This window comes from Macaca fascicularis, chromosome 1 (assembly GCF_037993035.2).
Source record: "Macaca fascicularis isolate 582-1 chromosome 1, T2T-MFA8v1.1".
Taxonomy (NCBI): domain Eukaryota; kingdom Metazoa; phylum Chordata; class Mammalia; order Primates; family Cercopithecidae; genus Macaca; species Macaca fascicularis.
Genome location: NC_088375.1, coordinates 170430700 through 170455416, shown reverse-complemented (window position 1 = coordinate 170455416; position 24717 = coordinate 170430700). Strand labels below are relative to the sequence as shown.

General features: G+C 37.3%; 1 protein-coding gene across 1 annotated transcript in view; it reads left to right on the top strand.

Moving 5' to 3' along the window:
• UBE2U (ubiquitin conjugating enzyme E2 U) overlaps positions 1-24717 on the top strand; it is a 65653-nt gene that overhangs the window by 26349 nt on the left and 14587 nt on the right. The window contains exons 7-8 of the mRNA XM_045389907.3: positions 2281-2369; positions 10968-11049. Of these exons, the coding sequence (XP_045245842.2) occupies positions 2281-2369; positions 10968-11049 (171 nt within the window). The remainder of the gene's footprint in view (positions 1-2280; positions 2370-10967; positions 11050-24717) is intronic.

Sequence of the window (24717 nt, the reverse complement as noted above, 5' to 3'; positions counted from 1 at the left end):
ACATAGATTTCATAATTTACTTGCCTTATTTGAGAATTCCTGATGGCTGTCTATTACCCAACAAATCAAGATCAAGATTACTAAATCAACTCTAACCCGTTCTCTGCCTAAATTTGTGGACCCTGCACTGCTCAGTTTCACTTATTTTATCAATTCCAACTCCTGTGAATTTGAAGTCTCCATTCTAGTCAATTGTCCTTTTACTATAATTTCTTCCCCCAACATCCTCTGTATGTACATACGCACACGCCATGCTCTCTCCCATCTGAACAATTACTAATACTCTTCCCATGGCCTACAGTGCCCCCTTATTTTTTTTTCCAGACCTGTATCCCAAATGACTGTTTCCCTGACGACTTAAAAAAAAATTACATCTCCCTCCTCTGACTTCTTTGCTTATTACCACTGCCAGAGGAGAGAAGTATCTGTTCTTGTATTCTCCAAATGTCTCCATTAAACCATATGACACTTTATCGTGTTAATAAAGTTGTTTAATTCACTAGTCCAGGTATATATCTTATTTTTTCCAACAAGATAACAAATTCTAATGTTCATTTTAAACTTATGTCTTCTACCTTTTTGTATTCATAATGTCAATGATAATACTCAGTAAATTCCCATCACTGGTTGAAACTATAAACACATGTATTTTTATGCTGCATGTATCCCTGTAAGCTTACTTTATCTGAATAATAGTAAAATGTAGTTACTGTTCTCTTTTTTTAAGGGGCTGTTTCCTTTATAGAATTGAAAATTCAAATACTCCCAAATGTGTAAGACATTTTGCTTTGTATATTCAAACCGCACTAAAGTTATACCTTTTAGGGTAATATTTTTAATTATTATGGAGGAAAAAACAGAAAGCCCCTGAAGGCTAACAGTTTGAAATTGAACAGGACACCCTGGGAAGGGAAAAGGTCATGGGCCGTGGTCAAACAGACAAAAAACAATGGAGATGATTGTGCCTGAAGATGGTGTATTTTTTTTCACAAGACAGTGTGTTGACAGTTTCCTTCCTCTTGAGTCATTGTTGTCTGCTAAATGATCTGTGACAGCAAATTGATCACAAGCTTTTTCATGCAGGAGATATAATGCAGCCTTTCATTTTGTTACCTCTGTTGCCAAATGCTGAGACATTTCATTGGCAAATTCATGTTAGTTTAGTATATCATTTAGTCGTCTACAGCACAGCATGCGGCTCCGGAAACAATAATAGTAATGATTAATTTATCTTCCTCAAGTTTCAAATTTCTACTTAAGTGTGATTGTAAAAGTAATAATACATTCGAAAAATGTTAGTCTTAAAATTAGGTGTGCATAATTGTTATTTAAATAAATTAGTGAATTAACACATTTAGATAATGCCTCATTAATTTAAAAGTTGAGTCAAATAGTTAATTTAAGGTACCTATGATTTACCTATAAAAACTAATGCTAATATACTTGTTCTGACTGAAAACTTGCTCCTTCTTCCAAAGAGCTAAGAACTTAAATTGGAAAACAGGCATAAGGCATATTGCACTGGATGTTTAAGCATCTGTTACAGCCAGTTAATTAGTGATTTCACATGTCTGAAAAAATACGCTAAGTAATGTTTTGTTTATAGAGTGTTGAGAATCTCTGCATTTTAAAAGTTTGTGGGAAAAATGCTTGGAAATGCAGTTATTTAAGGGACTGCTTTATAGTTTTCATTTAACACCTTATAACAACCTTTGCTCTCCATTAGGACATAGTAATATTAGCACAGGGAGGGGAAAGTAGCAGCCAGGAGTATTAGAAAAGAGCTGTTTTTCTCCTCTTTGAAAATAGCCAGATTCTCTGTAAAAACTAAACTAATCTCAATTCTAATACTTGTATTCTGTCCTCATTATAAGAAATAAGGGTTTTTTTACTAGAATTTGGCATTGAATTTCAAGAAAAATGTTTATTGTTTCTTATAGAATGAGAAATTGAAAGGTATAATGCTTTGCTTAAAGTTCTTTTTTAATGTTAGTCATGAAAGGCAGATGTCTTAAACCCATATTTTTCTTTTTATAATATGCACATGGGTCCATATTTACATTTATTATTGAAAAGTGGTTGGGACATTTTCTTTTTCGTTATTTGTATTCATTATTGGTGGAATTAATATACTGGATACAATTGTTAAAAATACATGTTACGATTTGCAAGTCAGTTTAATATCTTGTGACAAGATGTTATGTGAACAGTCAGTATAGCAATACAATAATTTTAAAATTTACAAACTGCCCATTGTCTGATTTTTATTTGTATTTTCAGACCAACTAAAACAACCTCATTTAGTGATTACTACCAGGCATGGTCCAGAATAGCTACATCAAAAGCCACAGAATACTACAGAACTGCATGTAAGGTGAACTATCCTTATCCTATGTCCCTTTGGTATATGTTAATCTGTTAACATTTATCTTGCTTTCAAAGACTAATTGACACACATCTGCTATGTAAGAGTGATAAATTTCTCTGTAGGCTCTATATACTATTCATTCAACAACTATTACTTTAGTTCTTTTTTAAAAAATAATTTAATTTTAATTTTTTGTCTTAGAGACAGGGTCTAACTCCATCATCTGGGCTGGAGTGCAGTGGCACGATAATAGCTAACTACAGCCTCAAACTCCTGAACTCAAGTGATCTTCCTGCTTCAGCCTCCTAAGTAGCTAGGATTATAGGCAAAAGCCACCATGCATGGCTAATTTTTTTATTTTTACTTTTTAGAGATAGTGGTCTCACTATGTTGTCCAGGCTGGTTTGGAACTCTTGGCCTCAAGCAATCCTCCCGCCTCAGCCTCTCAAAGAAGAATACAAAGTTCTTTTGTATAGAGCCCTGGACTGAAGTCTGATTAAAAGCCAGAAAGAAAGATATTCAACTGGAAGAATAACAGAAAAGTTCTCAATCTTATGAGGTTCACTTTACTTCCTTTACCCTACAGAAAAGCTTTCACACCAGAAAGAACCTTTTTATTTCTCCTCTAAGCCACAGGAAATATTAGGTAGAAATTCAGCAAGAAAACCTAAGAACATAGGGCTGTTCAATTATACCCATCGAAAAGGAAAAATCATCTGTTACCATCATACATCAGGAACTAGAAAGACAGAATGAGAGAGCTGGACAACTTTCTGGCTCCATTTAATTGGATCTTTAGAGTACTATTTCATTATCTGGATGAAAGTAGGTTGTCCAGTCTGCATACACTTACTGAAATATGACTTTGCTTCAGCCATCCTTCTAAAATGGTGCATCCTGTAGTAGCAGAGACTTCTGAATTCCCAGATGCAGTGATTACGTTTTAGTCCTCTTCTTACTTGCACTCTCATTAGCTGTGCTCTCCTTGATTTACATGATACCATACATCCATGGCTTTTCATTTCTCTTCCTAAGCACTCTGCTGCCTCTTCCCTTGGCAATATCTTCTTCCTTCAGTCCTCTCTACCTACTCTCTCTGAAAGACCTCTTCCACTACCATGGTTTTCATTTGCCTACAGGCCAGTGATTCCTAAAGCTGCATCTCTAGCCAGACCCCTCTTTTGAATTTTACATGCATATTTATAACTGTGCAGGGGACATCTCACCTATTTGTATTATAGGCTTCTCGTATTCAAGATGTCTCAAAGTGAATTCATCATCTTGTCCCCGAATCTATCCTTCTTCTTTTATTCCCTCTCTTGGTTAGTGGTAGATCACCATTTTTACATTTTCTTACTGAAACCAGAATCTTAGATGTTTCCTACATCTCTTTATCTCTCTCATTAAACTTTATTGATTTTATCTCCTGCAACATTATGAATGCTTCCACTCTACTACACCCCCATGACCACTGCCTTAATTTGAGGTCTCATTATATTTCATCTCATCATTATGATAGTTTCCTATCATGAAAAATAGTGTCAACTTTTAAGGTACAAATGAGGGCAAAAAATAGTACTAAGCTTAATAAATATCCTTAAAAGGTAAATTCAATCAATAACTTTTAAGAAATCACATGTTCTTTCAGGAGGTTGGCTATTAATTATTTTGTGATTATATATTACCATCCTAACTCACAGGTCAAAACAATTTAAGGTACATCGAGATCTACAATCTTTAGCAGCTCTCTCAGTATAAAATATTAATTATTTTTGATACCAGAGTATTTGAATGGTTAATTCAGATCAAAGATTTGTTGTTGAATGCTGCCTAGTCAATTCAGCAAACACATCTGCTATGTGTACCTACTATGTATGAGGCACCGAGCAGCTCATACAGGCTGCAGGGGCAATAACCCTTAATTACACAAACACTGTGTTGAGAGACATTAATTGGCACACTCTAGGGAACCACTCAGAATCAAACTCCTTCCACCAAAAAACAGATTGTTACAGGATGGTGCTTTCTAGAATAACATGTAAATATATAGGGCCACTTGGAAACTCCAAACTGCTAGAGGAAAAAAAAAACAGAAGCATGTGCCAAAACTTAAAGAGATTTGGAAATAACTGTCTTGCAATAAAGAATAATTTTAAAATGGAAGGAAATAATAAGGCACCACTGACCACAGTTTCTTCCTCAAAAAGAGTTTGGCCCCCAAATGTTTAATTTTGTTGTTTCTACATCTTTCACTAACCTCGTATGTAATTCATCCCTGTTTGTAAAGGCAATAACTAGTCATCGTTATCTCTAGCCCAAATGAATTTCTGAGACTTTGAATCTAGCACTTGGTGAATGATTTCACAATTACCCCGCCTCTTCTTCCCCTAGGCAATTGTTATAAGAATGTTTCCAGAGCTTTCCTTGAATAATAACCAGCACTTAATTTTAAAAAATTAAATGTAAACTTTTACATGTGCTGCTGGCCATTTTATCTTTTGATAGTTCAGCTGGATGAGATCCAACACTATCTTTTTTAATGGCCTAATTTCCTGGCAATAATAAAGATGAAGCTTTTAGATTATAGAATGCTTCTTCAACAACTCAGAAATAAAAGAGAAACTTCTAATAACTTCATTTTCTACAGTTACATTCTTAGCATTGGAAAGATTATTAAACTCTTGTACATATTTTTAAGAGCTTTATCTTTTATGAGTAGTGGTAAGTAGTTAAATTTTGATTTGGGGCATTAACTCTTTTCCCTATCTTGTGCCACAAATCTATACATAGTCATTGGCATCATCATAATAGTAAGTTTATTCTTGTATAATGCAGTTTATGAAGTATGCTCATATATACTTTTAGGCATTCCAATCTATCATTGTTTTATTCATTTATTCAACCAATATTATTAAACACCTAATATATGTTGTGCACGGTGGTATGTCAACCCTACGTGCCAGGCACTATTGTTATTATCACTTTGTTTTAAGATGAGAAAACTAAGACCAAAAAAGCTAAGTAATTTGCCTAAGGTTACACATGTGAGGGGAATATCATATGTTGGTAAAGAATATACATCCTGGAGTCAGATTGACCAGAGTTTCATCCTGGCTCTGCCATTTACTAGCTGTGTGACTTTGGTTAAGTTTCTTAACCTCTCTGTGTCCCAGTTTTCTCATCCATAAAATGAGAATAATCATAGCACATGCTTTATAGGGTTGAAGCACTGTAGTGAGTTCTCAATAAGTGAACAATAAGTTCTCAATAAGTGTGTTATCAATTAATTCGGTAGGCTGTGGTCCAGAGACTTGAATCACATCCTCTCACTGCACGTTTGTTGCTCTTTCACTGATACTCTACTGCCTCCATAATATGACATCAAATTGTTATCTCTGTATGTATGGGATTTAAATTCAAACTTGGAAGTACAGGCAGCATATTTGTAAATAATTATAATTTTTAGTTCATAAGCATAGGCAATCGTATGGAAAATGTACCAAGAATCCACTGTTCTCTCTCCATTGCTATAGAATGGCAAGTAAAATGTTTGGCAGAGAACAAGCCAATACATATGGTTGTGGGCAACAGAGCCTTAATGACAGAATATGATCCCCATAAGGAAATGTTTATGTTAGAGGAAAAGAATTCCTCCAGACCAGTGTACTTTGTAGTACTGAGCCTAGGCTTCCTGATGTTTGTTTGCTGTCATCAAGACAGACCAAACAGCCTGAAGCATGATGGGGATGTTTTCTTCACCCTAGGAGACTTTTATTCTTTGAGTCTTTAAGCCAGCAGTAAAGGCAAGTGTCTCCAAAACACATTTAGATGCAAGAAGCAGTATCATCTGACTCTAATGCAGTGGTTCTCAGTCTTGACTGCTCATTAGAACCACCTGAGGAGCCTGTAAAAATTTCAATATAGAGGGCTGACCCAAGACCAATTACATCAGGATCTCTGGGAGTAGGACCAGGCAGTAGTAGTTTTTAAAGCTCCCCAGGTGACTACAATGTGCAACCAAGGCTGGGAAGGTCCTAGTGGGAAGAGCATGATGTCAGAAGTTAGAAACTCCTTAGCCCTGTATCAGTTTTGCCACATGAAGATAAGTGAATTTAAGGTAGTCACCTAACCCTTTGTACTTTGGTTTTCATTTCTATTGATTGACAAAAATATTCCATCCTACTGTACGTTGCTCTGTGGTTAGCATGAGATAGCATGTGTGAAAATAGAACATGCTGAGGCAAGTTGGTGCTATTAATTTTTTTGGATGTGACCATCCTAGCAGTGGAAAAAAAAAATTCAGCGCAACCTCTACAGATGTTGGATGAGAGGTGTATCACAGGAAAAAAGAAGCAGAGTAGAAGCAATGCCCTGGAATCTGCAGAAGGCACAACAGAAAAGGAAGAACTATATTGTGGATGCAATAGAGGATGCTTTCCTACCACAGATTACAAAACTGCCACGAATGCAAGATATCATCGTGATGAAGGAATTTCAGCATGCAAAACTTCTGCTAAAATTACATGATTCCTTTCTTCTCTCTGTCTCTCTCATGTCCTCATTCTTTCATTGTTTCTCTCCAATCAGTGTCATTCGTTGAGCACCTTCTATATCTAGAGAATTGGCTGTGTGTGGGAGGCAAGAAGACACATTGTGGTAAGCTCTTCAAGGAGTTTACGGACAAGTGATAAGAGAAGATGAGTGAAAAAAAATCATAGGGATAAAATATGAGAAGTGTTAAAAGTTTGTACAAAGTACTGTGGCATTTTCATCTCTCGGATGATGGAGAAAGCAATGAAGAAAATGAGTCCATGATATAAAACTAATGGGACTATTAAGGAAAGATGACCGTGTCATTTGGGGTTTCATAATGTATAAGGAAGAGACAGCCATACATATTCAAATGTAAAATGAGGAAAGGCAATCTCAAAAAGTTTAAGAAAAGATGTGAATTATCCTTAAATAGAAACCTCAAAAGGAAATAGCATTTGTGAGAGATTAAATTTTAAATTTTGGCTAAGAGTAATGAAGAGTCCCAATGAGAAGACATTACTCAACCTCTCTATGTCTGCTTGACCATCTGTACAGTGGGTATTCTAACAGTAACCATATCTATTTTACGTGTGCCCAGCGTATAAAAAAAATTCTGGCTGGACACAGCAGGCTCACGCCTGTAATCCCAGCACTTTGGGAGGCCAAGGCAGGTGGATCAATTGAGGCCAGGAGTTCGAGACCAGCCTGGCCCACATGGCAAAACCCCATCTCTACTGAAAATACAAAAATTAGCCTGGCATGATGGCGCATGCCTGTAATTCCAGCTACTCGCTGGTTGAGGCATGAGAATCACTTGAACCTGGAAGGTGGAGGTTGCAGTGAGCCAAGATTGCACCACTGCACTCCAGCCTGGGTGACAGAGTGAGACTATCTAAAAAAAAAAAAAAAGAAAGAAAGAAAGAAAAGAAAAATCTGCTAATGTTAATTATTATAATAATCTAAAGGGCATAATAAGGCCTCACAAGAACTCTGGGGAGCTAAGATTTACTTTTTTAGTGGAAGGGAGGAGCATATATCCAAATACCAATAAAAAGTATTAATAAAGTCTATAAGAATATGTATATATATATATGTGCTTACATGTGTTTGAAGCAAGAAAATTAAGGAACAGACAAAAACATTGCTGGTGAAAATCATGTAAAAAAGGAAACTATTCAGTTAAAAAAATTTTTTTCTATCAATGGCAAATGTCATCAAGCTAAAAGGGGTAAATTCATCATTATTAAGAAGAAACCCCAGGCTGGGCACAGTGGTTCACGTCTGTAATCCCAACACTCTGGGAGGCCAAAGCAGGAGGATTTCTTGAGCCCAGGAGTTTGAGACCAGCTTGGGCAAAATGGCGAGACCCTATCTCTACAAAAAAATTTAAAATTAGCCAGGCATGGTGTTGTTTGCCCATAGTCCCAGCTACTTGGGAGGCTTGAGTGGGAAGATCCCTTGAACTCAGGAACTGGAGGTGGCAGTGAGCTATGATCATGCCACTGCACTCCAGCCTAGGTGACAAAGTGAGACCCCCATCTCAAAAAAAAAAAAAAAAAAAAGAAGAAGAAGAAAAAGAAGAAAGCCCCAGACAAGGGCAAGACTGGTGGACAGCATCTAGCTGGTTAAATAGTTCAAGACTATAAGCTAAGCCCAGAACAATAATAAGAAATAGGAAAATAGATAAAGTATGTATGGGCATATGATCTGGCTTAATAATATTTCATGTAAAAATTACCAGTGCCTTAAACATAGTAGGTTTTTATAAATTATTATACTTTAAGTTCTAGGGTACATGTGCACAATGTGCAGGTTAGTTACATATGTATACAAGTGCCATGTTGGTGTGCTACACCTATTAACTCGTCATTTACATTAGGTATATCTCCTAATGCTATCCCTCCCCCCTCCCCCCTCCTCCCACCCCTCGACAGGCCCCCATGTGTGATGTTCCCCACCCTGTGTCCAAGTGTTCTCATTGTTCAATTCCCACCTATGAGTGAGAACATGCGGTGTTTGGTTTTCTGTCCTTGCGATAGTTTGCTCAGAATGATTGTTTCCAGCTTCATCCATGTCCCTACAAAGGACGTGAACTCATCCTTTTTTATGGCTGCATAGTATTCCGTGTTGTATATGTGCCACATTTTCTTAATCCAATCTATCATTGATGGACATTTGGGTTGGTTCCAAGTCTTTGCTATTGTGAATAGTGCCGCAATAAACACATGTGTGCATGTGTCTTTGTAGCAGCAGGATTTATAATCCTTTGGGTGTATACCCAGCAATGGGATGGCTGGGTCAAATGGTATTTCTAGTTCTGGATCCTTGAGGAATCGCCACACTGTTTTCCACAGTGGTTGAACTAGTTTACAGTCCCACCAACAGTGTAAAAGTGTTCCTATTTCTCCACATCCTCTCCAGCACCTGTTGTTAAACATAGTAGATTTTTAATAAATCTTACGTGAATTTGATTGAAGGTGTAGGCTTGTAATTAACCACAAAGTTAAGAGCCAGTGGTGATGTAATGTGAGTTCCAGAAAATACTAATGCAGGTCTGAGCTGAATTGATAGTGCACAGAGCAAGGGAGGTAGTAAGCCCATTTGCATCTTTGCTTCAAACCAATTCAAGGTCCTGATGCAGTTCTGGACACAAACTTTTATAGGAACATCAAAACAGTTTATCACCAGGACATTAAGGATGGTTAAGTATCTAGAAAATCATATCCTAAGAAAAAGTTGAAAGAACTGAGGCTTCCCCATAAGCTGTTAGAGGGCTCTCTCTCGTGGGAAAGGGATGAACTTAATATTGCTCCAAAGGTTAGAACTAAGGCCAGTGGAAACTCACAGCAATCAGATTAAGGAAGGACAATGTAACCCTTATCTGCCAATGGAATGGGCAGTCTCCCAACTACAAAGTGGTGCATTTTCTGTAGTTGGCAAGTAATTGGATGATCATCTATTGGAGATTCTTGCTTTGTGGAGGATCAAGCAAGGTCTTTAATGTCATTTCCAACTTCAAAATTTCAATTTTCTACTTGAAAAGTGCTGAATTAGAATTTTGTTAAACTATGATGTCTGGGTTTTATATGAGTTATTTCAATACTTTCTTCATTATTGTTGCTAAAAACAAAATTTCTCTTTTTAAATTTTTATTTATTTATTTTTGAGACAGGGTCTTACTCTGTCACCCAGGCTGGAGTGCAGTGGCGCAATCTCAGCTCACTGCAACCTCTGACTCCTGGGTTCAGATAACCCTTGTGCCTCAGCCACCTGAGTAGCTGGGATTACAGGCATGTGCCACCATGCCTAGCTAATTTTTGTAATTTTAGTGGAGATGGAGTTTCACCATGTTGGCCAGGCTATGTTTCAACAAATTTAAAGATCTAATTGGCTTGCATTAGTGATTCATGAATCAGGCAGCATGTCATCTTAAAAATAGATAAGTGGTCTACTGAGCATGGCAGAACAGTTAGTTTTTATAAGGTAGCTAGAGCAGGAATAAGAAAACAGAATAATACAAAAAATGGATTGGTTAACATAAGGTACTTCAGTTACTTTCCTTGTAAGGGTTAAAGCACAGGGGACTTCCTTATCATGCCACTTCAGGTTGACTGGGCCCCTTCTGACTGGTGGCTGTGAATCTCTTCTTTTGAAAAAACTGATCTGTTTAAGATTGTCCTGCTTCCTTAAAGTTTCAATTTTATTGCATGCCACTTAGCATGACTGACTCCATTTTGGTTTGGTCTGTTAATGCCTAGGGTAGGCGCTCAGTCCAAAACAATGGTCTCCTATAAATTTTATTTAACATGATAAAGGATATATAATGTTTTTCATTATAATGAAAATAACTTCCAAGTCACAATCTACTGTTTCAAACAATATCTAATATTATGATGTTCCAATAAAAGCAAGTAATTTGGAAAGTTTCTAAGCATTGTAATAGGACTTGAATTATATAGTGTATGTTATTGCCACATATCAACTTAGTGAGAAGTGAATGATTTTTAACTTTTAACTATTATTAAAGAATGTATGCATAGCTTCTTTTTTAATATTCTAATTTCAGTGCTCAAAGATCCAAATTTCATTGGACAGTATTACAAATGGAAGAAAATGGATCTACAGCATCATAAAGAATGGAATTTAAAGTAAGAAACATTAAGTGCCTTGAATGTGTACATTAACTTGAATTGTCTATTATTGCACTTTCTACTATCCAACTTGGAAATAACAGAAGAAACCCTTGGAAATAACAACTTACACCCTTTTATCAGTGTAAGAACAAGAACAAAAGAAACGATCATTCCTTGCTTTCACATGAACCCAGGTAGGCAATATCTCTGCTACATATTTGCTGCCAAAGATGGAGATAGAACATGATCCACAGTGGAGAAATCTCATAATGTCCTCCCCATTATTTCTCTTACTCTCATTTCCATCATCCTTATCAACATGTGACTTAGAAATGGCTTTCTTTAAAAAAGAAAAAAAGCAGTAAACTATATATCATCAATTAGCTTTTCATCCTTTTTTTTTTCATCCTTTTTGTAGCTCCAAACATTGTTTCTTCTCCCACAGATTTCTCATTCAAGAACCAAATATATTAAATGTAATGAGGAAGGATATAGTAAAATACAAACAAAAATTAGTATATCTTTAGAAGTCATTGACTCTTAGACTACATTAAGGAAGGAACCTTAATCTCATCTTTGGTCTCTTGACCCCTGAAGGCAGTTTTTCTGCTTCATCATGTTAGAGCAAAGATGCCATTTCAGTTCTGTGGTATTGGCTGTGTTGTGCTAGTCATTTGTTCTGGTGTGCTTATTCCAAGGTACTCAATGAGTGTGCTACCATAAAGATAGGGGAATTAAAGATCCTATTCTTTGCATTTGTCTCATTTATCTCAATTTTTAACTCTTCAATTTACTGTTAACCATGTGCCCTCTTTTCTAGATGGAAATACATGATGAATAAAGATAATGTGCTGTATTTTGAATTTGTGAAGCAATTGAGGAATTGATATATTACTTTCACTGAGTATATTAAAATATACTTCCCTATCCTTTAACATCATATAGTTCAGGCTGAGTTTTTCAGTTGTATTTTCTTTCTTCTGTTGATTCTGTAACAACTTTCAAGCTAAAGTAGAGAAGAGCTTTTGCATTGGATATACTTTTCTGGTTTGAGGGTAAATTACAGGGAGTAGGAAGTTTTTATCAAGCAAAATTTGAAGGAGTATAAGCATGTTTTTTTTTCTTGAAGGCATGTTTTAAGTTTCTTTTAGAGTTGAAGAAACCTACTTAGAATATAAGGTTAATTTTGCTTTGACGTGACTTTCTTTTTTATTTCCTTTAACAGAACTGTTTTGTTTGTTTGATCATCGATTCATTATGTAATGCCAACATCCCGCAGAACCCCAAAATTTAGAAAAAGTAGAATCATGTCATTTTCAATTTATCCATCCACTTCTACATATGGCTAAAATAATTGTGAGCTGTTTGAGTGCTGGAACATTTTTCCAAATACATTATTTCAAAGTTACAGGTCAAATTATCATGTGCATAGTGACCCTGTCAAAATAAAACCCTCACACCTTATGCCATCTGGTGGTTGATGAGAATATATTTAGATCAAATGGTATTTGCTGCTTCAAAACGCTGGTGTTGATTAGTCAAAAACCCCACTATTTAAATAGTTTTAAATTTATATTACATGTATCTGCATTTTATTGTGGCACAAATATTGACTATGCAAATGTTAGAGGTATAGTAAAATCTAAAAAAATCTAAAGAATGGCAAAATTAAACTTCTTTTCAAATTATCAAAAGTCGTGTTTGTCAAAATACATGGGATATGATAAAGAGGACAATTCATAGAGAATCAAGTAGAAAATGTCTAGGGATCTATGCACATGAGTAATATTCTGCATGCCATATTATGCATCTCTCAGTTTTTAATCTTTGAAAATGCTTTTCTGACGCTGCAATTTCCTATTTCACAAAAACAGGAAATGTAAATTGAGAACCCTTTCTTTGCATAGCATTGAAGAAAAAGAGAAACCTGTCTCTCCTGCTACTTCCTTCCCTACCCTCATCAATCAATACCCTATTCTTGAGCCGCACTGAATTCTCTTTTCTCACAATTACTTGGGGACCTAACACGTCTTTACCACTTTGTACCTTCTGCCTCGGATCAGCGAGGTCTTTGCTGCTGGTCTAGAGCTAGGATTTGGTTAGTTAAAAGGTGGAATGTGGAGCTCTTAAGCGCAGGGGCACTGGAGCCAGACTGTCTGGATTTGAATTTTGGCTCTGCCAATTACCAGCTCTGTGACCTTGAGCAAGGTCACTGATTTTTTTGTGCCCCAGATTTATCTGTTAAGTGGCAGTAATAAGTGTACCTACCTCCCAGGGAAGGTGTGAGGATTAAATAAATTAATATATGTAAAATGCATCAAACAGTATCTGGTGCACGGTAAGCACTCATAAAGTTCGTTATTATTCATGCTTTTAAAACTTTACTGTGGCCCTCATTCAATTTTCAGATGAAAAATCTTTCTTTGGAAGCAGGATAGGGGAAGAGCATGAGCTTCAGAGTCAGACAGATCTTGGAGAAATTCTTTCCCAATCTGTTTTCTTATCTGTTAAATGGAGATAACCTTACCTACCTTGCAAAGTTGTTTTGCATTTGACACTTATTATTTTATATATAGATTTCATTCAAGAGATATAAATATGTGATTTCATTCAAGAGATATAAATAAAAAATTATATATAAATATATATAATATATAGAATATATGTTATATATATAAAATAAAAATTAATATAGCATCACACATAGGCATTCGATACATTTTAGTTCCTAGGAAGAGGAGATGAAAGTTCATGCCACCCAACTTTTCAGAGAATAAAAACAATCTGTTGGAAACATGTAAAATTTGTCTTTTGTCAGGTTAGAAAACAACACCTATCATAACCACGTTTATTGTAGTTCCTATGTGCCTCTGGTCCTTTTTCCTTCTCTACTCCACCTCCATCATTTCTTCTGCCTGGTGAAATACTTCACAAAGGTGGTGTGAAGAGCTGAACCAAATGTCTTTCTGTGGAGACAGTCACTGACAAGCTCAGGCATTCACAGTTACCCCATCCTCTCTCTCCATATTCTCTGTTCCCACGTCTTTCAGCATGTGTGATGTGGAAATTCATCTGTTCATGAAGAGGGACCAGGGCAAGGATGTTAGTGTCCCTTTGCATTCTCTGTACCTAGCATGGTGCCTGGCAAATAGTAGGCACTCAATTAATGTTAGTCGAAAGATGCGTCCTCACCCTGTTTTTTCAATTAGTATTAGGATTAAATGTGAAGGCAGTTAATTTTAGAAAAACAAAATTTAGTTGCAGACTTTTAAGGTTTATCATAATGTAAAGATTTAGGGTTCTATTTTGGGAGTTCTAAGGTGTAATTGGAAACAGCGATTGAAAACTGCAAATGTAAATGGCTGTCATGAATGTTTTATGCAAAATCTCTAATTTGGCAAGTCTTTGTTACTATTAATAGAAACTGTCATTATAAGCAGCTCATAAATATTCATTAATCAATTATTTGGTTTGGTGTTCCTTTCTAAGGCCTTTTTTCTTTCCTATTGCCTTGAGGGTCTTTTGTATTTATGAAAATGCTTTATTTCCGCTAAAGGATATGAATCTGTAATCTAATCAGTAGTTTGTATTTAAGTTCTCCAGAGAAATAGTAAAAGATATAAAATCAGAAAGCAATGAAGCTGTTCTTTTGAGTGTTCTTGGTTATGCACATATAAAACTATGTTTGTGCCATACTCGAGCTAATGATTGCTTCTGTGACAACAGAAAAATCTTTATCAGTATTCTAAGCTTTGGCAGCTAGCAAGTTGTTTAAATAAAACTTATCAGTTCTGGTGGTGGTTTACATTCGGTGTCGCTTTAGAAAAGAATATTGATTCTTGTTTATACCGAGGAGGTATGGAAGGAACCGGAACTAACATGGCTGAGCACTTCCTGTTTGCCAGGTATTCTCCCTTCATTTCGTAATTCATGCTGGCCATCCTGTGGAGTTGACAGTCACGTGTATAAGTGTAACCCACAATAATACCCATCAGCCTCCTTCAAAGCCACAACAAATCAACCTGTACTCCAAGTCAGACCACTTTGCTTGCCTTGCTGACAGCCCAAGACCTGATTCCTAACCTCCTTTTCAATGGATGACCGCCCCTAAGACCATCCCCCAACCCCTGATGCCCCAGACATTCTGTAAAGGTAGAGACAGATATTATCCCCTGTTTACCAGGAGAGAAATGGAGGCACAGAGATTAGCGAGTTTTCCTCAGGTTATTGATAAACATAAATTTTATTTGCAAATTTAAACTGTTTCTTACTTGCCTCCTAATATATACTTATTAAAAGTTTAAATTGTTCAGGTAAGTGTAAAAATATTGCGTACCCAATTGCAAGTACAATCAAGTCTACCTTTTGTGAAAAAGTCGTGTTTTTTCTCAATATTAAATTCTATTATGAAATAATGTTAGTTCTTTTTTTCTTATATGTAAAAAAAGAACATCTGTGCAATATCAAATACCAATAAAAAACTTTCTTATATTTGTAAATAATACTCTGGACTTAGTTGTCCTGTCTTTTAAATTAAGGGGCTAGTCCATATTTTTTCTACATTTCTTTGGTGTCTGATTTTGTGAGCATGTTTTAATTCACAAAAGATAAGTAATCTTTCTTTTGGTATACCTATGTTTGATCCCCTTTATATGGAAAACATTCATGCTGAGTAGATTCTTTTAATATATGTTTGTGCTGTCCTTTCTGGGTTATTGAATTTAAACATGGTTTTTGTAAGTTTACATAATTATATATTTAATGCATTTTTAAGTAGTGCTCCTTGTTTTATTCCCCAAAATTAAACCTTGACTGCCATCTTGTGGTTAACAAGTGAATTAGCATTAGAATGGACATTGCCTGTATTTTTAAATACAGACGTGGGAAAAATTATAAACAAAGCGGGGAAAATCCTTTAGGAAAAAATGACTTTTGCCAAGCAACTATTTAGTCTCTGCTTGGATGTTTTTAAAGATAGGAAGCTTGGTAATTCAAGAAGCATTAAATAGCTCTAATCCTCTTCAGTTCTAGCTTCTATCTAACACCTTTTGATAGACAACCATTCCAGAAATGAGAAATTATCTCCATTTCATAAAGAAGGTGTGCAGAAAAGGTTAAAGAAAATTCCCTAAGGTTATATATTTAGTAACAAAGCTGAAATTCAAAGGCAGGCCTGCCAGATACCACAAGCCACGCTTTTTTCCTTAAATCAAGCTGGCATTAGTATACCAGTCACCATATCAAACACTGAGGACCTGGAGATGGCTTTGGGGATTGGTGGAAGGCAGGATTCAAAGGAGGCTATTAAGGCAGAAAAGAAAATATTGCCACTTTTCCTTGGAAACAACACAAATAAGGCCATTTCTGCTTTGTGAAATTGCCCTGGAAGCCTCAGAAGATAGTTATCGTGTCTTTCTCCTACCTCCTCTTCCATCTCTTTTTTAGAATAAACACACTCCGTTCTTTCAGCTGATTTTTATGTTTTATTTTATTTTATTTTTATTTTTTATTTTTATTTTTTTTGAGACGGAGTCTCGCTCTGTAGCCCAGGCTGGAGTGCAGTGGCCGGATCTCAGCTCACTGCAAGCTCCGCCTCCCGGGTTCACGCCATTCTCCAGCCTCAGCCTCCCGAGTAGCTGGGACTACAGGCGCTGCCACCTCGCCCGGCTATTTTTTGTATTTCTTAGTAGAGACGGGGTTTCACCGTGTTAGCCAGGATGGTCTCGATCTCCTGACCTCGTGATCCGCCCATCTCGGCCTCCCAAAGTGCTGGGATTACAGGCTTGAGCCACCGCGCCCGGCCTCAGCTGATTTTTATGAATTCAATATTCTTTATTGGTTCCCTCTTATGGATATAATTCATTCCATCAATTTCTCTCTCCAGTGTAGCCTCAAAATGTTACCACCGATTTCTGGTTGTAGCACAAAATCCAGTGGAACCACCCCTACTATAAACACCGTGGCTTAGGGCTTCTCCCTTCCTCGCTCCTTAAAAAGAGGAATTTTAGTATGAGTCACAAACATATATGGTGCTAGTTTAGATGTTCCCCAAATCTCATGTTGATATTTGATCACCAGTGTTGGAAAATAGGAGGTGTTTGGGTCACGGGGGCAGATCCCTTATGAAGAGACTAATGCCTTCCCTTGGGCAGGGAAGGAGGGCGGAGGAGTAAGTTCTCCGTTAGTTCCCGGGAGTACCAGTTGTTCAAAAGAGCTTGGCAGCTGGGAATGGAGGCTCAAGCCTGTAATTCCAGCACTTTGGGAGGCCAAGGCAGGAACAATGCTTGAAGCCAGTATTTGAGACCGGCCTGAGCAATATAGTGAGACCCCTCTCTCTTCAAAAAATAAAAAAATTAGCCAAGCATAGTGGCACATGCCTGTGGTCCTAGCTAAGTGGGAGGCTGAGGTGAGAGGAACATTTGAGCCCAGTAGGTCCAGGCTGCAGTGAGCCATGGTTGTGTCACTGCACTCCAGCCTGGGTGCAGAGCAAGACCTGTCTCACAAAAAAACAAAAACAAAAACAAAAACAAAACAAAAAAAAAACAACTTGGCATTTCCCCTCCCTCTCTTGCCTCCTCTCTCGCCATGTGACCTCTGCACACACGGGCTCCCCTTCATCTCTGCCTTGAGTGGAAACAGCTTTTACCAGATGCCTAGTCTTCCAGTCAGCAGAATTGTGAGCTAAATAAACCTGTTTTCCTTGTAAATTACCCACTCTCAGGTATTTGTAGCAACACTAAATGAACTAAGACAGTTTTAATATGAGTCACAAATACATATGATTTTTTCTTAAGAGAACTCTTTCTTTGGTGTTGTGCTCCCACATTTTATGGGGTTCTTTCTCCCTCTATGGCCTTCGTCCCTCTCCTGTCCCTCTTTCTCTCCCCTCAGTCCCCCTCCCTGTGACCAGAGAAATCCGATACATGGGTTGGCTTAGGTCCTGCTCAGGTTCTCTGTCTGAGCAGGGTTGAGGCGGGAAGGGCTATATTCCCCAGAGTCATAAGAGATTGCATTTTATCAGAAAAAGGCAGGAATGAGAAGGAAGCAAAAAAGTTCCCTTATAAAATGTTGCCAAAAGTCAAATTACTAATGGAAGGATACAGTTAAGTTTCATTCTTCTTCTTATACATGTAAAGCTCCTTTTCAAGAATATGTTGCAATTTATGGTGCACCAATCCATGTGACAAATTTAAAAATGAACAAGCATTAGGGTTTTTCATTTTACTTTTCTTTTTTACTTAATATTATGACATTTTACTTCACAGTCATTTGATTTGCATGTTTTAGTAATATTAAAAATTTTTGTTTTTATAGTTTGTGGTTTTAATTATATAAAGGCAAATGGTTGAATAAAGAAGGAAATACTGTTTATATATTTTTTGAAGACAAAGATTTGTCAATAGGGAAGAAAAGGTATAAATCAAGTTCTGTTGTTTTCTAAAGTCACATTTGCCCTGAGGAAAATAAAATCCTAACGGTTTTTTTAAACTTGCACAAGCCTCACAAAGAGCTGGAAATCCTGCCAGCTAGAGTGGAGAGACATTATAATTTAACAGACATTGACTAGAATTTAGAAGAGCTATGCTTTATAGTAGGGCCATATTAAGCGTCAAACTGATTTTCACAGAAAGACTGAACTGTGTGCTAGAATGAAGAACAATCAGATTTAAAGAAACATAACAAAATTTAGCACCTAACAACCTAAAATTTACAATGTCCAGCATCCCATTAAAAAATCACCAGTCGGTGGGTGCAGTGGCTCACGCCTATAATCCTAGCACTTTGGGAGGCCGAGGCAGGCGGATGGTCATGAGTTCAAGACCAGCTTGGCCAACATGGTGAAACACCATCTCTACTAAAAATACAAAAAATTAGCCAGGCAAGGTGGTGGGCACCTGTAATCCCAGTTACTCGGGAGGCTGAGGCAGGAGAATCGCTTGAACCCAGGAGGCAGAGGTTTCAGTGAGCCAAGATCATGCCACTGCACTCCAGCCTAGGTGACAGAGTGAGACTCTGTCTCAAAAACAAACAAACAAAATCACCAGTCATACAAATAAACAGAAAAATATGACCCATAACCAAAAGAAATTAAATCAATACAAATGGATCCATAAGTGATAAAGAGGATAGAATTAACAGATATAGACTTTAAAGCAGCTACTATACATCTTATAAAATATACTCAAGTATCTAAAGACAAACATGTATATGATGAAAGAAATGGAAGATATACAAAAGACCAGTGGAATATCTAGAGATAAAAATAAATCAAATATTTAAAAATATATATACTTAAGGGGAAGAACAGCAAGTTAGACACTGCAGAAGAAATGACCCATGAACTTGAACGAGTAGCAATATAATCTCTTTTTAAAAGGATAGAAAAAAAGACTGAAAAGAAACAAAAGAGCCTCAGTGAGCTGTGGGACAATATCAAGTGGTATAAGATACATATAAATGGGGTTCCAGAGGAGGGGAGAGATATTTGAAGATAATTATTTGAAGAAATAATTATAACTGAAAATTTTCCAAATATGATGAAACCTGCAAATTTACAGACCAAGAAGTTCAATGAATCCCAAGAAACAGAAATATAAAGAAGCCATACCAAAGCACATCATAATCGAATTGTTGAAACTGAGAAATGAAGAGAAAAATCTTAAAAGTAGCAAAGGATAAAAAGAAACCCCACATGTTACACATAAAGGAGCAAAGATAAGAATAAGCAAAAACTTCATGTCAGAAGCCTTGCAAGTCAAAATATAATAAATGACAACTTCAAAGTGCTTGAAAGAAATTATTAAACATAGAATTTTATAACCAGTGAAAAGATCTCTCTAAAATGAAGGTAAAATAAAAACTTTTTTTGACTAATAAATCCAACCACATAGTTGAAATGAACACATTTCTTGAAAGGCAACAGCTACCAAGGCTCACTTAAAAAGAACCTGAGTAATCCTATATCTAATAAAGGAATTTATCGTTAAAAGCCTTCACACAAAGACAATTTTAAACCCAGATGGCTTCACTGGAGAATTTTCCCAGACATTTAAGGAAAACATTAATATACGCAAACTCAGAAAATAGAAGGAAACACTTCCCAGCACATGTTACAGAGTCAGCATTACCTCAATAACAAAACCAAAGACATTACATGAAAACTACAGATCAATACGCCTCACAGACATATATGCAAAAATTTTAGTATATTTAATCTAAATATATATGTAACATATATAATATTGTCTTAAAATTTGTTAGTTTTTTGAATGTTAAATCAAGATTACATTCCTGATATAAACTATACTTGATCATGATTAATTATGATAAATAATTATAAATAACTATGGTAATTCATCATGACTATATGGAGTTTATACTAGAAATGTAACCTTGGTTTAACACTTGAAAAATGCAAACAATGTAAATTAGTATAAGAAAGAAGAACCATATGATCCTCTCAATAGATGAAAAGAAATTCAGTATCCATTCCCAATCTAAAAAAGAAAAAAACTCAGAGCAGGGAGTGAATTTGGTACCTTCAAGTGAAGTATCGAGGTTCTCACATTGGGACTGACTAAGCAATCAGTGCAACCTATGGAGAGCAAAGAAAAGCACAGTGAGGCAAGAGCCCACCCGGGAGCAGCGTGAAGCCAACAAAATCCCCATCCCAAGACAAGGCAGGCAGTGAGTGAATGTGTGACCCCACCCAGGAAACCATGCTTCTCCCATGGATCTTTGCAACTCGCAGATCAGGAGATCCCCTCCTGAGCTCCTGCTACCAGGGCCTTGGGTCCAATATACAGAGCTGTATGTAATCTCAGCAGAACAGCCGTGCACACACACAGAGACCCAGGTGTTTTACATAATCTGGTCCTAGAATCCCCCAGTGAGGCACCAGATCCATCCATACATTCCCCTAGGAAGGGGGTTGAATCCAGGGAGCCAAGCAGCACCGTCCTGGGGGTCCCACTTTCACAGCACCTCACAAGTTGGGACCCACTAGCTTGGAGCTCCAGCCAACCAGCAGCAATAGGCTGAGTCTGCTTAAGACAGGAGGGAGTTCCTGGGGAAAATACAGTCACTATTTCTGCAGTTCTGTTGACTCAGCGTTCCAGTCTGCCAGCTCTGGAGAGTCCAGGCATTCCAGACGAGAAGGGGTCTCCCCACCAACACAACACACCTGCTTTGCCAGACTGTGTCCAGACCTCTTCTTTAAGCAGGATTCCAGTCCATTCCTTTCCACTACCTCCTGTAGGGGACTTTCAGTCACTCTAGCCAGGCTTATATGGACAGAACTCTAATCTCACCCTGGGATGGAGCTCCTGGGGGGAGGAGTGGCCACCATCTCTGTGGCTCAGTTGACTCAGCTGTTCCAGCCTGCTGGCTTTGGAGAGGCCAGGTGGTCTGGATGAGGAAGGGCCCCCCCAGCACAGCACACCTTCTCTACCAAAAAGCAGCCAGATGGCTTCTGTAAGTGGGTCCCTGATCCTGTTCCTCCTGACTGGGTAAGACCTTCCAACAGGGGTCTCCAGACACCTCCTACAGGAGTGCTTGGGCCTGCAATTGGTCAGTACCCCTCCAGGATGGAGCTTCTGGAGAAAGGAGCAGGCTGCCATTTTTGCTGTTTTGCAGCCTGCACTGGTGATACTTCCAAGTACAGGAAAAGTGGAGGCAACTAGGCTCTGGAGTGGACCTCCAGCAAACCATAGCAGCCCTACGTTTGCTAACAGTCAGTGGCCTACCTGTTAAAAGAAAAACAAACAAATAGAAAACAACAAGACCCAACAAAAACCTCATTCAAAGGTAAGTAACCTCAAAGATTGAAAGTAGATAAGCCCATAAAGATGAGAAAAAGTCAACGCAAAAATGCTGAAAACTCAAAAAGCCAGAGTGCCTTTTCTTCTCCACATGACTGCAACACCTCCAGCAAGGGTACAGAACTGGGCTGAGGCTGAGATAGTTGAATTGACAGAAGTAAGCTTCAGAAGGTGGGTAATAACAAACTTCACTGAGCTAAAGGAACAGGTTGTAAATCAATGCAAAGAAGCTGAGAATCATGATAAAACAATACAGGAGCTTATAATCAGAATACCCAGTTTAGAGAGGAACATAACCAACCTGATATAGCTGAAAAACACAACATGAGAACTTCACAATGCAATCACAAGTATCAATAGCAGAATAGATCAAGTAGAGGATAGAATTTCAGAGCTTGAAGACTATCTTTCTGAAATAAGATAGGCAGACAATAGAGAAAAAAGAATGAAAAGGAATGAACAAAACCTCCTAGATATATGGAATTATGTAAGAAGACCAAACTTACCACTGATTGGGGTTACTGAAAGAGATGGGGAGAATGGAACCAAGTTGGAAAACATACTTCAGGATATCATCCAGGAGAACTTCCCCAACCTAGCAAGACAGGCAAATATTCAAATTCAGGAAATCCAGAGAACCCAGTAAGATACTCCACAAGAAGATCAACCCCAAGACACATAATCATCAGATTCTCCAAGGTTGAAATGAAGGAAAAAATGTTAAGAGAAGACAGAGAGAAAGTCCAAGGCACCTGTAGGGAAGCCCAGCAGACTAACAGTGGACCTCTCAGCAGAAACCCTACAAGCTGGAAAAGATTGGGGACCAATATTCAACATTCTTAAAGAAAATAATTTCCAACCCAGAATTTCATATCTGCCTAAACTTATCTTCATAACAGAAGGAGAAACAAGATCCTTTTCAGACAAGCAAATGCTGAGGGAATTCATCACCACCAGACCTGCCTTGCAAGAGCTCCTGAAGGAAGCACTAAATATGGAAAGGAAAAATCATTACTAGCCACTACAAAAACATACTGAAGTGTACAGACCAGTGACACTATGAAGCAATATCACAAACAAGTCTGCAAAATAACCAGCTAGCATCATGATGGCAGGATCAAAATCACATATAATAATGGTAATCTTAAATGCAAATGTGCTAAATGCCCCAAATAGAAGACATAGAGTGGCAAGCTGAATAAAGAACCAAGACCCATCAGTTCTGTCTACAAGAGACCCATCTTAATGCAAAGATCCACATAGGCTCAAAATAAAGGGATGGAAGAAAATTTACCAAGCAAATGGAAAACAGAAAAAAGCAGGGGTTGCAATCCTAGTTTCTGAAAACAGACTTTAAACCAACAAAGATCAAAAAACACAAAGAAGGGCATTACACAATGGTAAAGGGTTCAATTCAACAATAAGAGCTAACTATCCTAAATATATATGCACCCAATACAGGAGCACCCAGATTCATAAAGCAAGTTCTTAGAGGCCTAGAAAAAGATTTAGACTCCCACACAGTAATAGTGGGGGACTTTAACACCCCACTGACAATATTAGACAGATCATCAAGAAAGAGAAATAACAAAGATACTCAGAACCTGAATTCAGCTCTGGGTCAGGTGGGCCTGATAGATGTCTACACAACTCTCCACCCCAAAACAACAAAATATACATTCTTCTCATGGCCACACAGCACTTGCTCAAAAATCCATCACATAATCAGAAGTAAAACACTGCTCAGCAAATGCAAAAGAACTGAAGTCATAACAGACTCTCAAACCACAGCACAATCAAATTAGAACTCAAAATTAAGAAATTTACTCAAAACCACACAACTAAATGGAAATTGAACAACTTACTCCTGAATGACTCCTGAGTAGATAATGAAATTAAGGCAGAAATCAAGAAGTTCTTTGAAGCAAATGAGAACCAAGAGATGATGTACCAGAGTCTCTGGGATACAGCTAAAGTGGTGTTGAGAGGGAAATTTATAGCACTAAATGCCTGCAGGAAAAAGCTAGAAAGATCTCAAGTTAACATTCTAACATCCTAACTAAAAGAACTAGAGAACCAAGAGCAAACAAACCCCAAAGCTAGTAGAAGACAAGAAATAACCAAGGTCAGAGTGGAACTGAATGAGATAGAGACACAAAAAACCCTTAAAAAAAATCGACCAATTCAGAAGCTGTGTTTTTGAAAAAAAATTAATAAAATAGACCACTAGCTAGACAAAGAAGAAAAGAGAAGAATCAAATAAACACAGTCAGAAATGATAAGGGAGATATCACCACTGATCCCACAGAAATACAAACAACCACCAGATAATACTATAAACACCTCTATGCACATAAACTGGAAAATCTAGAAGAAATTGATAAATTTCTGGACACACACACCCTCTCAAGACTGAACTGGGAAGAAATCGAATCCCTGAATTGGCCAATGAGTTCTATCACTAGTAGAACAAAAAAAAAAAAAAAAAAAAAAAAAAGCTCAGAACCAGACAGATTCACAGCTGAATTCTACAAGAGGTACAGAGAAGAGCTGGTACCATTTCTACTGAAACTATTCAAAAAAAATTTGAAAAGAAGAGACTCCTCCTTAACTCATTTTATGAGGCCAGCATCATCCTGATACCAAAACCTGGCAGAGATACAACAAGAAACAATAAAACTTCAGGCCAATATCCCTAATGAACATTGATGTAAAAATCCTCAATAAAATACTGGCCAACTGAATCTAGCAGCACATCAAAAAACTTATCCACCATGATCAAGTTGGCTTCATCCTTAGGATGCAAGGTTGGCTCAGCATACACAAATCAGTAAATGTGGTTCATCACCTAAACAGAACTACT